This window comes from Strigops habroptila, chromosome 7 (assembly GCF_004027225.2).
Source record: "Strigops habroptila isolate Jane chromosome 7, bStrHab1.2.pri, whole genome shotgun sequence".
NCBI classification, from domain to species: Eukaryota; Metazoa; Chordata; class Aves; order Psittaciformes; family Psittacidae; genus Strigops; species Strigops habroptila.
Window position 1 is genome coordinate 33,862,029 of NC_044283.2, and position 13,978 is coordinate 33,876,006.

General features: G+C 38.8%; 1 protein-coding gene across 4 annotated transcripts in view; it reads left to right on the forward strand.

The window, feature by feature from the left end:
• Positions 1-13,978, forward strand: part of CFAP97 (cilia and flagella associated protein 97) — a 34,565-nt gene that overhangs the window by 15,365 nt on the left and 5,222 nt on the right. For all 4 annotated transcript variants that reach the window (XM_030493054.1, XM_030493052.1, XM_030493053.1 and 1 more), the window contains exon 4: positions 8,565-8,827. In XM_030493054.1, the coding sequence (XP_030348914.1) occupies positions 8,565-8,827 (263 nt within the window). The remainder of the gene's footprint in view (positions 1-8,564; positions 8,828-13,978) is intronic.

Consider the following 13,978-nt stretch of genomic DNA (forward strand, 5'->3'; position numbering starts at 1 on the left):
TACTTTTAGTCAAAATGGCAGAAATCTCTTTGGTAACAGTAGCTGGGGGCGAAGTGAAGATTATGCTTGAAAACTGGAGAAAAGCAGGTTCTTCATGTTGCCAAAGACAAATAAAGCATATGAATGTAGTCAATATATTGGCATTTATTAGACCAGAGTTGAGCCTTGTTTGACAGGGAAGGAAGAAGTACAGTAAAACGTGCAGTTTTCAGAATGTGCAGGTTCTGTGGCTGTATTGCCATGGCTTTGCATGCACACGATGTGGGAAGGGTGTATGAAAAGCAGAGCACTCCTGAAAGCAAATGCAGCAAGAAGGAAGAGTGCTGAACATACACAGGGAAGAAACTGTGGAGCCCACGTACCCAGAAGCTACCACGGTAAGGTATGGAGTGCACACTCACACTGTTTCAGTTGTAAGGAGCCTGCAGTTTGCAGTGGGAACACTATTGCTCAAAACTGCAGGCCATAATGAAAGCAGAGATAGTGCAGGGTGAATGGGTAAACTTGGAACTTTTTGGATCGATCTCTGTTGTTTGTTTCCACATCAGTCCCATGGCAATGTCTGATGCTCAGTTCAGAGTGGCTGGGAGTTCAGGTGGAGGGAGCACCTCTTTGCAGTACCCTTCAGGGTACTCTTCCTGAGGAGCAGAGCCTCCCCTGCTGGCTTGTGCTGAAGCCCTGTGGCTGCAGAACTGAAACCAGCCTGGGTGATGTTAGAATCTAGGTCTGCCTGGCCCATGTTGTTCAAGTTACTGGGCTTAGTGATTACTTGTTGATTATTCCTGCATTGTGCATAAAAATTCTTGGGTTTATCACTGATGCTGTTTTGGTAGCTGTGAACTGCTGAATTGTTTAATTGTTCTTGCTACTGGTTTTTAGTTCTGTTCATGAAAATCACTTGCTGTTTGGGTGGCATACTTATTTAAAATGTGTATAACTGCTAAATATGTGATGCTTGAATCCTCTCATTTTTACGGACATGAAGTTGATGCTTAGGAGGCTTACATAATTTCCTTACAACGCTAAGACTGATGTCATGTAGCTGTTGTCATTATGGTATATGACTGTAAGAACTATTATAGCACTAGGAAGTCAGACAGCCACACTAATTAGGAATTTAAATATCTTATCAGTGTGGTCAAGAACATAGGTACTTGGAATTTCAGTTACTCAAGGTTAGTAGGGTTTATATTTTAAATAAATAAACCTTAACCTCTCTTTTTTTGCCACCTGCATGGAAAAAATACGGGTGTGATTATAATTTTTCAGGTAGAAATACAGTTCTTCAGTTGTTTCATGATGTTACGTAGATTTTTGTTTGTAAGTCTTTTGTGAGTCACTACTGTTTCCACTTTGCTATAAACTTTAAAGATATTTCAGAAAATCAAAATAATAACTTAGAGCAGTATTTAGAACCCGTAATAATAAATTTCAGAGTTATCTCCTCTGCTGTACTCTTGAGTAATCTGAACACAGAGAATTAGACATGTCAATGCAAAGGAATAGATTGTCAAAAATTGGTTTTGAAAGTACTTTTGTAAAGCTCCATGTTAGAAAGCTGGGAATGAAAAAATTGGAAAATTTTCCAAAGCTGTTTTGCTTGATCCTGTATCTTGATCCAGTGTTCCATGTAATTTTAAGGAATTGAGGTTATGCAGATAAAGAGGTGGGTTAAGCATATGAGTGTGAACTAAGCACTCATCCATTTCCATCCCATTATGCTACAGACTTGCTCTCTGCCCTTAGACAAGTCTCTTGATTTCTGTAGTTCAGAATACAGAGTTGTATGCTAAAAATGCTGTGTGTCTTTATCCAAATTTATGTTGGGTATCAATACAAGAGTAATGGGATTACACAGGATATATAGAGTGCTAAAGATTTCAGCACTTTGTGTTTTCTTCTCTGTAAAACGGGGTTGATACCTGCTTATTTTACAGAAGTGTCTGTGAGAATTAGCCTGTAAATCCATGGTATTAGCTATTATTAACTTGAGGAGGTGGTGCGATGGGGTAAGTAGGACAATGGGCTACAGGCTGAGGACCTGAATTGTATCCTTGAAGCTCTCACTGACCTATATGCTCCCCGATAAATCTTCTTGCCTCTTCTGTGCTTCAGGTTTTCTATTGTAAAGCAGTCAGAGCTAACTTGGTGAGCAGCACTGTGATATAAATATCATTATTATGAAAGTAAAAGCTCTGTCTTTCTGAATAAAAGCTATTGCAGAAAACTAAATAGCAGCTTCAACTGAATATAAAGCAATTGCTGTAATTTTTTTTTTCCCTATAATCTGTCACTCGGGAGATAGAAGTTTTTTATAACTGAAATTTTCTCCTCTTGGAGATATGTTATCTGTGTCCTCATTCATGCTGAACTAGTGGACTTGTAGAATAACTGTGAAACAATATCTAAAGTAGACTCTTAAATATGAAGACAACAGTTGAACTAAACATGTAGGTTTTAGTTTGTATGTTCATAGTTTGAACTAATTGTGTGTGTATGTGTATACATATGCCTAATTTTTGCAGGTCTAGTAACTCATGTTGAGGTAGAAGAGTGATTATCAGCTTATTCTTTATGTTTAGAGTTTGAAATCAGATGGCAAATCTTTCAGATTGTAAAGAGATCCACACTTTTCCAACATCATGAGAAAATGTGGTGTTTGTGGGGAGAAAAGTCATGCACATGTAAAGTATCTGTTGTCTTTCTGATGACATCCAGAAATAACTAGCAGTCCTATTTAAGCGTATTTAAATAGGAAAAATCTGTACATGAAAAGCATATTCTCCTTTTCTTAAACATCAAATCATGAATTCTCAAAAATCCTTGTTAAAAAAGGGTTCTGTGACTCGAAATAATGGATATTCTAGGAAATACTTGTTTAGAGATAGTACAGGGAAATAGTTTTAGATTGAAACTGTTAGACATTGATGAAGAACTGTGATTTAATCCTCTTGAGTTTTTTGAATGTGTTACAGATGTGGTAGTGGAGAAGTATAAAACGAAACTCAAAACTGTGAGCAAACTCAAAACTGTAAGCACTGAAGCGATTCAGTGCATTTTCCTGTACTGGGATTGCAACAGATACACTGAAACATGCATGATTTTAATTTTAGCCTTAATGCCATTAGGACAGCTGTATCATCCTGTCCTAATGCATTCGACTTGCTAATTGTCATTTGTATTTTATATAAGGTTTTGTCTTTCTCACTCTGCAGGGTCGTTTCAATGCTTACAAATTGAAAGCAATAAACAGCTTGTTTATTGCTTAAAAGCAAGTCAGGTGTCTCTCCATGGAAACCAGCTTTTATAGAGATCCTGTGAATACCAGAGAATTTTCGTTTCCTTGCTTACCAGTAAACGAGAAGCAGACTGCAGACTGTGAAAGTCTTTATGCAAATGCTGCTGTTTGTTTATTCCCTTCCCCCAAATTACTAGTTTATGGTCTGGCTGACAATGAAGTGGTAAGTAGGGATTTAGTTAAATTACTTATTACCTGCTGATAAGAGGACGAAACTACAGGTAAATCATATTTCATTGTTCCAAGACTTACAAACTCTTTACAAACTTAAATTACAGCCTTAAACTGTAGTGTCGTCTCATGTTGTCATTGTCCTCTGCAAAAATAGTCATATAAATTAGTCTAACACTTATGCATTGTGATTAAAGAGTAGTGTGGGTGCATTGTTGAATAAATCATTGAAATAACTTTGAAACTCAGATATGAGTTATATAACACTAACTGCACTGAAATACTTAGTAGCATTTAGAATAAATGCATTTGTCTCTTACATGAGATCTGGGTTCTTTTTTGTTTATTGATAGTGAGCTGTCCCTGGTTTTGTAGGCTTTACTGCCCACATGTAAACACCTCCTGCCTTTGTCATGAAAGCAATGTTGTTGCCAGTGAATGTTGAAGTACATTCGGTGCCTACTGGACACACATGCCTCCTGTGGATTACCTAGTTTTCTGACATAGTATGTGTGCAGAGAATAGGAAAATGCCGTTGTATGAGTGGTGCTTTGCAGAATGCAGTTTGGGCAGATTTTCAGCCGGGTAACTTGAGAAGTACTGGAAACTGTTATTGCAGATGTGAAGTTCTGTGGTCGCACTGGACCATAGAAATAGTGTCACCACTGCTTCAGGAAGACCTGCAGGACCTTTTGCTCACTGCTTCATTATACTGCTACTGTAGTTTATTGGAGCATTATTTAAGGAGTAGTGATTTCATGGATGCCCCCTGCCTTCTGCTTTTTTTTGTTAAGAACAAACACTTACCCTGTAGTATTAGTTATCCTCTTTCAGTAGGTGACACAGTATGCATTCTGTTGCTTGTCTCTTTTGTACTGAACTTTAAACTCTTCTGTCGTGCAGTTCCTAAGGAGACCAGTGTTGCATTTGCTGTGGTTTGGAAAAGGTTACCTATGGATAGGCTTCAGTCAGTTACTGTTTGTCTTAAAGCAGAGTTTGCAGCTTAATTTCTTCCTTAATATAGGTCTGAACTAAGTAAAACACAACTCCATTTTATTAACTTTTCACATTGGAGAACAACAAACCAACTACATTTAATATATTATCTGATCCAGTGCCTTGGTGTATTGCACCACTGTTGCTGCAGAGAACTACTTGTGATATTTCAAATGTGGCTCTTAAGTCATACAGCAGGCTAACTATAAAAAGATCAGTTGAGGAACTGATGAAATTAGTGAGGAACTAGAGAGTTTCAGATTGATCTTTTAACTTCATCCCGTTGAAGAAAACATGCTGCTGCACGTGTATTTGGTCTGAACTTCTAGTGCAAATTTAATGACTTCTGTAATTCAACAGAAATTAGTCACTGGTTTTTGGAAGTCTTCTTATCAGGCGTCACTGAATAACTTCACAGCAAAACCTTCATGGTGATCTTAACAATGCTTTCACTTAATAAAGTGTCTTTTGAGTTGTGATAAATCCAGTATTATCACTGTTAGCAAGTCCTTAATATCAAGAGTTGTTAGAAAGCTGTTGGTAGCAGTAAAGTCAGTTTCTACACTAAGTAAGTATAAATGATAGTGAGGCTAAGAATGAACAGCATAATGAAGGAAGCAGGCTGGATTCTCTTTTCTGCCTTCCACAAATGAGAGAGGCTGTCTTTGTGGAGAGATGGTAAAAGGTTTGCATGAGGCACGGTAGAAGGAAAATACGTTGAAAGGAAAAAGTTTTATGAGAGGCTAAGGAAAGGAGGAAGAAAGAAGAGATGAATGAAAAAAGAAAAGTCTGTGTGTTGAGGGAATGTGAGTGGAGAAGCTGGAATGTGAGAGTAAAGTTAGTAAAATTTTGTCATGCTTAACTTGCATATGTGTATGCAGTAGTATCTGGTAGAGCAATGGATAGCAATGTATATAGATTTGCATTCTCACTGGCTGCCTGAGAGCTGCTGGTAAAATCCCGGCAGTATTTAGTGCTGCAGAAGTTGCACACCACTGCCTTCTGGAGAGCTGAGTGACAAAGTAACGCAGTATAGCTATCGCTCCAGGCTTCCTTGATTCATTATTTCTAAAAGCATTTACTGCCCAGCATGGGAGGAAGTGTTTGTTCCGTGCCATTGCTCTGATTTTTGTTTGGGTTTGGTTTGGTTTGTTGTTGGTTTTTTTTGCCCTCCCTTTTTTTTTTAATCACAGCTGACAGGGTTTTTCCAGAAAAATGAGCAAGTCAGAAGATAATTAATTACCTTGATGCTTATTTATCTGTAAGCGCTTTTAGTCCGTTTACTGATTGTAGTTCTTACTGCATCATACTGCATCATAAGAATATACACTCTCCAGCTACCTTATAGAGAATTAAAACAATCATGTACTAGTGAAAACATGAAACCTATATTTCTAATTAAAAATGGCCTCATTCAGAATGCTGTTGCCTTAAATGGAATTTGACCAGTTCACACCTTTCACGGAAAAAAGAGCTGTTTGAAATTTGCACTGACAGTTATTCAGAAGCTTAAATGTGTTTTGTAAAAGACTCATGCATCACCAGTAGCATCAGTGCCAGAAAGCTAGGCCGAGACTTCAGTTGAACAACTGTTCTTTGCCACAGCCTTGCGTCTGGTGTGCAGTCTTGTTTCACCTGTGAGATGCTATGGATGGAAGGCAGAAGATGAAATTGTCTTTCATAGCTTTGTGATAATACAATTATCAATTATGTAACATGATATATAATAAGTACCTTCCTCAAATGGCTGTTCAAATTACTTTCTCCCAGCTGCGTTCTGCAGTGCTGGTTTTGCATGTTCCCGTAAGGACATAATTATTTTGTACTGAGAAACACATCACAGCTTGATGTTATCATGTGATTTGTGTGGCTCTAGTTATTTTCTGTGCATTTCTTTTTGTTCCTTGTAGGTGTATCCAGATGAGTCTCATCCCAGGTTTGTCTCTTCAAATGGTGTTGATGGCTGTCCTAGTATTCCCTTGAGAATAACTTGCTGAATTTTAAAGATGCTTTTCAAGATATTTATACTTTATTAACCTGTTGGTTGGCACACTTGATCTGCACTAGTTTGCTGTGTGTCTGGTTTTGAGGTGATTCGCATTTTCTCTTGACAAATTAAAACAATATTTGCTAAAGTGAACAACCTTACAGTTAAGAGCTGCCATTGGGCACTTCTTGCTTATATTGGCTACTTTACTGATGCTACAAGCTTACTAATTTCCAGAGGGATTTTGAGATTCATTAACTGTTTGGATTTTGAGTTCTGGGTACTGTTTCTAAATATTACAAAGACATCAGCAATATTTGCATCAATTCTGGAATAAACTCAGTTGAGATACTGCAAGAAAGTTTTAATGTTTTTTTGAAGTAAGAACATGCTCATCATTCTTTGAGGTTTTTAAGCTATTAAAGGCTGCCTCAGACATCCCTTGCCAAAAAATTGCTGACGCTGGAAGTGTTTGCTGAGGAAATATTACTGCATGCCTGGTTTGGGGGGTTTGCTTTGTTGTGGTTTTTTGGTTGGTTGGTTCTTTATTTCTGCTTTTCTCAGAGCTGCTGCTTTGGATGCTTTTTTTTGTTGTGTGTTGGGCTTCTAGGGGTAAAAGTGAGTGGTATCTTCCGGATGCACTGTGATATTGGAGGAATGTGGGAATGGCTTAAGTAAGGCTTCCTCATCTGTGTCTGAGATCCAGAAATCTGTCAGATGTAACCTGGTCCCGCCAATCCTGTACCGTAGGTAATGCAGTGGTTTGATGGGATGATACCATGACAGCGAAACTCTTAAAGTAGTTGCCAGAAGATGTGCTGCAGAGCTTTAGGAAGCAAAGGCTTAGAAATAGGTCAGTAGCAAAGCTCCAGTGGAACTATAATAAGCGTAGCTGGCTCTGGCTGAGAGTGAGGATTTCCAGTTATGTTATCTTGCAATTGTGAAGGCCTGTCTTGCTGTGTATTTTCAAGCGTGTGGTCTTTGTTCTTTTGTCTTGCAACCTCATATCTTGATCTGTTGTGTTTTAGTGGTTTAAATTGCCATGCCCCAGTAATTTTTCTTGTCTTATGTATGCTCACTCATTTCTCTCCATCAATTAAATTTAATTTTCATCTTTCCCTTTACAATTCCTGCACCAACATGATGCAGGATTACTTCAGGAACAAAGGATCAACAAAATCACTTTGGGAAATGCATTTTGTATCTCTGAGTCGTGCTTCCTCAGTGTCAGTTTCCTGTCTGAAACATCATTTCTGTGCCACCTCTCAGCTGAGAGATATTTTGGATATCTTTGGAGCAAAACTTAAATCTCTTTCCATGTACAAACATCTAACTATTAATTTATGGTGTAATTCTTGGTTCTGAAAGTTATTTGTAGTCCTGGCTTCCTGAGCTGTGTTTTCTATGGCTTGGAAGACTTCTCTGGTGCCTATATAGGTGCCACAAATGATAGCATTGTGATGATGATTGTTCAGTGTTGCTTTAATGCTGTATAATGTTAGCCCCATTCGGATATAAGTGTAATTGTGCTGATTGCCAGTACCATGGTAACTAGAGTAGAAATACTTGAGGATTAAAGTTGGAGCATGTTGTGTCAGTGTAGAAGCTGGGCAAGGATACGGGTAAAGGTAGAGATCAGGAGTGATCAGAGTTGAAGGAGGGATCAGGAATACTGACTACGCAGAAGAAACAACTGTGCACATAAGGCTGATTTATATTCTGATTCTACACAAATGCTTACGAATGTAAGCTGTGTGCATATTGCTGAGTCCTTTGTGTTGCTCAGTTATTTGCTGCAGCTGTTCAATTCCTCTTGATTACTGGTCATAAATGGGGAGGAGGGGGATTCCTGGTGAGAAGGAAGCGGATGGGTTTTAACTAAAGCCAAAATGAGACTTGATTTTTGTGGTGAAACTTTCTTAAAATCAATGTGCTGAAGACAACTGAACATCACTGAAAAGCTCTGAAATGCCTAAATCCGGAATTCAGATGGAGGGAGGTGAAACATACCTTGGTTTTTCAGGTCTGTAAATAAATCCCAATGACAGAATGCAAGATTTGTGCTTGGTTTGGGTTTTTAACCTGAGTATTTTACTTTATTCCATTTTAAAGCTTTCCTACAGTTGGAGAAAAAAGATCAGAAACTAAACATCAATCACCCATCTAAAGGAAGAAGGAGAAATTATTCTTTCACAAGTGAAGAAGTAAAAAAGATTGATCGGGAAAACCAAAGGTTGCTAAAAGAACTGTCCAGACAGTCTGCAAAGCCAAGAAGAAGTACCCCATTGAAGAAGCCATCTCTACCACCTCCTAAATTGTACCACAGTGCCCTCAACAGGCAAAAGGAGCAGCAAAGAATTGAAAGAGAGAACCTGGTAAGTTTTGGGAACTGATTTGGATCAGTAAATAGAGAAGGACTATTTGTTGTCAGACTACTGCTGAATACTTACAAAACTGGTAAGGCAGCACTTGGAGCTTTACTGCAGTAAGTCTGCAATGAATTTCAGTTACTATGCTGTTTGCATGATTGTTCACATGTTTTTTGGGGGAGAGGAATGATGCTTTTATAAGATGAAAGTAGTTTTTAGTTTATATGAGTTTGCTTTGCCTCAGGATCACTCAATTTAAGAGGAACATAACAACCGTTACTGTTAACATGCTCATAACTTTGGATGGCAGTCTGACTATTCATCCTGCTTCCTGCATCATGATTACTAGTCTCTCAAGAACAGGCTTGCGAAAAATATCGCAGTCAATATGATGGCATCAAAGCCATTATATTTGAAATAGAGAGGATACAATGTGAATGTCAGTTTTGGGTTTTGACTCATTTTGTAGCTATCTGTCTCTTTCAATATTTGTAGCACTCTGCTTGTCACAGTATTTGAATATAAGGGCAACCACAATAACTTTAGCGGAAAACAGAAATTCAGACTCATTTATAAGGATATTGGCAGAGTTGTCAAATTAAAAAAATACTACTAGTTTGAGTAAGATTTTTAATGATTGAACTGTAATACATACAGTGTCATTTTTATGTCTCCTAGTTGTTCATTAGTGTCTTTGTAAAGGAGATTAAAATATAGTTAAAATATTTGGAAAACTTATAGTGGAAGTAGTTTATTAACTTTTTTTTTCTGTGTAGGTTGCAATTTCCTTTTATATGGATAGACAGATAATGATTCAATACAGAGAAAGTATAATCAGCCTATTCAAGAAAATCCATTAGGTTTTGGTTCTTCCAGCTTTCAGACATCTAGATTGTTAAAACTTTCTCCCCAGCTCCAGTAGACTAGGATTGGCCAAAATGACATTATACTTCACACACTGAAAGAATTTGGCATAAATACTTGTTTCAGATGTCTGATACTTCTTATTGTCTGGGGAAGAAATGCTTTTAGGCTTTGGTGTGTTTAGGTTGGTAGGAGGGCTTTCATCTTGTATTGTGGAGTTGGGGCTTTTTTTGCTGGTTGTTTTTTTGTTTGTTTAAAATGTTGAAAGCAGGATTTGTTCTTCCGCATGAACTTTGGTAGTAAGAGTGTGTTCTTAATCTATGGTGAGGAAGAGCTGTGTCACAGTTGCTTAGTAATATGCTATGCTACATAATAATAAATAATCACTGTAAATTAATGTATATGATATTTTACAATGTCTTTGAGTAAACGAAAGTGTACAGACTTTTCTTTTATGACATATTGCAATATTTGCCCAAGAATGTCTTGCCTTTGCAACCTTCAGATCAAAAATTCAGCAAACCTAAACAGATATATTGATATTTCACATGTGGCTATTCCAGTACATGTTAGAGATGAAAGGTGGTTGCTTGTAGTCCAAGAAATAATATCCTTCATTAACTTGTTCATTTATGCTTTAGTTGTTGTTGTCAGCAGTATGAGTGGACATGTTTGGCATCAGAATAATTCCTTAGAATTCATGTTAGGACATGGTGCTATTTTAGACTATAAAAACATGTGGTTTACTCTTTTCCCCCAACTCAGGACAATAGCTACTGCTCTCCTTGGAAGTGTGTGTTTTGTTTAACATTGGTACCACTTTTGAGCAGTTCTGTTTACTTTTTTATTCTGTTTGAAGTGTATGTGCACCTAAAGCATCACAGTTCTAACAAACTGATTTTCTAGCACTACTAGGGATTACAAGTATGACATGCTTTCTCAGAGACTGCAAAGAAAAGAGCTGCCCTGTGCTGCCTTGTGATGAGGGGTTTTGCTTTATATAGCTAAAAGTATGTGCTTCATGAACTTCTTGTTCTGGTGAGCAGCTTTCTTCACCTTTGTGGATTGAAGAGCTGGAGTCCATGGAACTTCCTTAGCAATGTTCTATAACTTGGCAGGATCTTTTTTTTCTATTCAAGGTCCAAGGTACTGTACACAGGATATGCTGCTTGATACACCTTTGTGAAATGTTTGTTGGAGAAGGATGCAGGGTTTTGTAAGTAATTCAATAGTAGAAATGTACAACAGTACTCTGCGCAGGGGGCTAAAGAGTTCTGATGCAGAGATGGATTTTTTTTTTTTTTTTTTTTGATGTTGGATTATAGCTTTTATAATTTCTTGTCCTGAGTTTACCACCTTGTCTAGGGAAAACTTTCACTCGTTCCACTAGAATATTCTTGGAGTAATGCCTGTATTTACTGTTACCAGAAAGACAGCATGATTTCTGGTGCAGGCATTTAGCATCAGATGCCTTGCAGTGGAAGTAATTCAAATATTAGGAAATTAGACAGGAATAGTGGTAGCTCTACGGAAGGGTGCATAGAGGTGCAGGGAATAAATCTTGCTCCCACAGACTCTGCTAGGAAAAGGTATGATGGCATAAAAAGATTCCTTGCTCTGAAGAGCAGTAGTTATAAGGTAGTGACTAGCAATTTATGGAAAAAGCACAATTAGCAAAATAGATCACTGCCAAAATTAATGTCAGAATTTTGTACTTGCTGCTTTTGACTCTGTGCTTTCATAAGGGGAATCTGCTTCTGATTGCTTATCTGAGCGAGCATGACCTGAGTGCATCTGTTGCCAACAGAGGATGCTGCTGATTCAGAAAACATTCTACTCTTGTGTTTGAAGATACTCTCAACCCTATCTCCTCTCCAGTGGAAAGGGTCAAAAGTGTGACTGATACTTTTTTCTTTTCCCATGTATGCATATATGTGTGTCTGTCTGTGTTGACATATTAATCATTTCTGCCAGTATAAATAGGATGCTCAACTTCATAGACTACACACCGTTTAAACTTTTAATGGTTTCTTGTGTGGTGCAAAAATCTATACTGGTATATACAGGTAAGTATCTGAGGACCTTGCGATACAAATTTGCAGCCACCACACCGTTCTTCAGTCACTTTAGCTAAACTTAGAAGTGATTTAATATCTGTGCTGTTTTTTTGTAGGGTTATTCTTTCCTCATTTTTTTAAATTCTGCCTAGGATTTAGGTGTTAGATGACCTCAGTGAGCTAAACTTCTGTGTTCAGCCAAGTTCCTAGGGAACAAGTGACCTTTTCGAGTTAACACTAGAAGTTCTCGGCAGGTCAGGGACAGCAGTTCTCAAACCTTAGATCAAAGGGGATGACTGTGTTCTCTGTTTTTGTGGATATTTGGTCTTCCTTTGCATCCCTGTGCAGTCTTCCTACCCTGTATGACTCACTGTACATAACACTCCATGTTGTTCATTCCCCCATGGCATACTCCCCTAAAATGTACCCTAAGCCCCACAGATCCAACTCTGATCCCAGTTCCAATATAGTCACCTTCCCTCACAAATGAAAGTAACCACTTACTGTCTTTCTCTGCCAGGGCTGTCTTTCTCTTTTCACCAAGTTGGTTCCTGAAGCCATCTGTGCTGCAGATGTCATCAGTGCTTCTCTCCACCACTTGCTCTATTTGTTGTGGCCTTTACCAGCACAAAAATCCTTCAGCAAAACTGTGTTTCGTCTCTTGCAGTCTGCCTTTTGTCTTGCTGGAAAACCTGAACCTCCTTTACAAATGCACGCCCTGTGCTGCTATAAATGAATGTGCCTTAATTTGCCTCCACTTGATTTAAAGGTGTTGGTGGGCTGTGGTAATTGGGTTGGGAGAAAAGGGCAAGGGAGAAATAGTGCCTCTGGCCATCCCCCTAACTGCCACCATAAACAAAGAATATACCTTATCTTGAGTCACAGCCTTCGATCCTGTGCTGTGCCTGCCCTGCCATATGTGTCCTGCTGCCACCAGGGAGTAATTTCTAGGTGTGACAAGAAGCAAGAGGGAGAAGGCACTGGTCCATCAGAGTTGTGCCTGGGCCCCTTGTACTTTCTTCCCTCAGTGCACTCCACACTGCTTTTTCTCTGCCTTCTCTTTGTCCTGTCCCCAGGGACCAGCCCCCTCAGATGCTCAGGCCTCAGATGCTGCATGTTTAGCTGGCTGTAGAAAGCGTACCAAGGTTGTTCCACCTTACTGGTTGCAGTCTGGAGGACAAAGCTATTGGGAATGCAGTTGTGAAAGAGAATGTAGTCTTCTTGGTCTTCCTAGGAGCTCAGAAATACTCATGTTGGGTTGGTGGCTCCTTAGAAACTCAAGCACACAAAGTTTTGTGAGGAACTCAAGCACACAGGGTTTTTTCCACTTACTGGGTTCAAAGCCATTGTATGCCAAGACTAAAGACAAAACATTGGTGGTTCCTGACATTACAAAGTGCAATGCAAAAAAAAAAAGAAAAAGGTTTCCATGCCCCCTCCTCAGGGGAGGTTTTCAGGAGGTGGGATTGGCACGCAGATGTGCTTGCCTAACATATACTGCAGTAAGGTGTAAATATAGTGCAGTTCTGTGATCAGAGTATTTAGGTTATAGGCTCTTTGTGACCAGGTTTTTTTGTGGTCTGCTGATTCCTGCCCCACTGGAGACTCTTGAACACTGCTGTGGGTTAATTGTAATAGAGATTGATTGGCAGTTCAAGGAAAATTTTTATTACTTTGCACACTGTACTCTTAGGCTGCTTCCCCTGTGGTGATGCCAGCCACAGGAAAACCTGATAGCTGTTCAGTTAAAAAGACTTTCCTGTAGATTCAAGAACTTCAGGAGTTTTTTGTCAATTTGTGTTTGTCAGGTTAGAGCTAATGAATGCAACTGGCAGTTGAAGGAAATGACCAATACTTGTATTGGTAAGAACAGAAAGCTGTTCTTGAACGCACTATCTCCTTCCCCCTGCCCCACCTGCACGCCGCAAAGGGACAGTGTGGTCACTAACATCAGTGACATTAGAGGAGGCATAATATAAATAAATTTGAACAGCTGTCAAGGCACACTGGTCAGCTGGTTAGGATTCAAAGGAGGTGAAACTGGAGCCTTCATGCATTTAAAAAGTGAAGGTAACCAAGAAAAAGTAATGTTGTTTTACCTTCTCTCCAAACTCAATTTAGGAGTGCTGTATTTTCAGTGGGGTTTTTTTCTTCCTTTTTCAATGTAGCTGCAGCAAACTGTGTGCTGATTACCCCCCCTCCCTTCTCTGACTGAGAGCATTAAAATTAGCAGTAG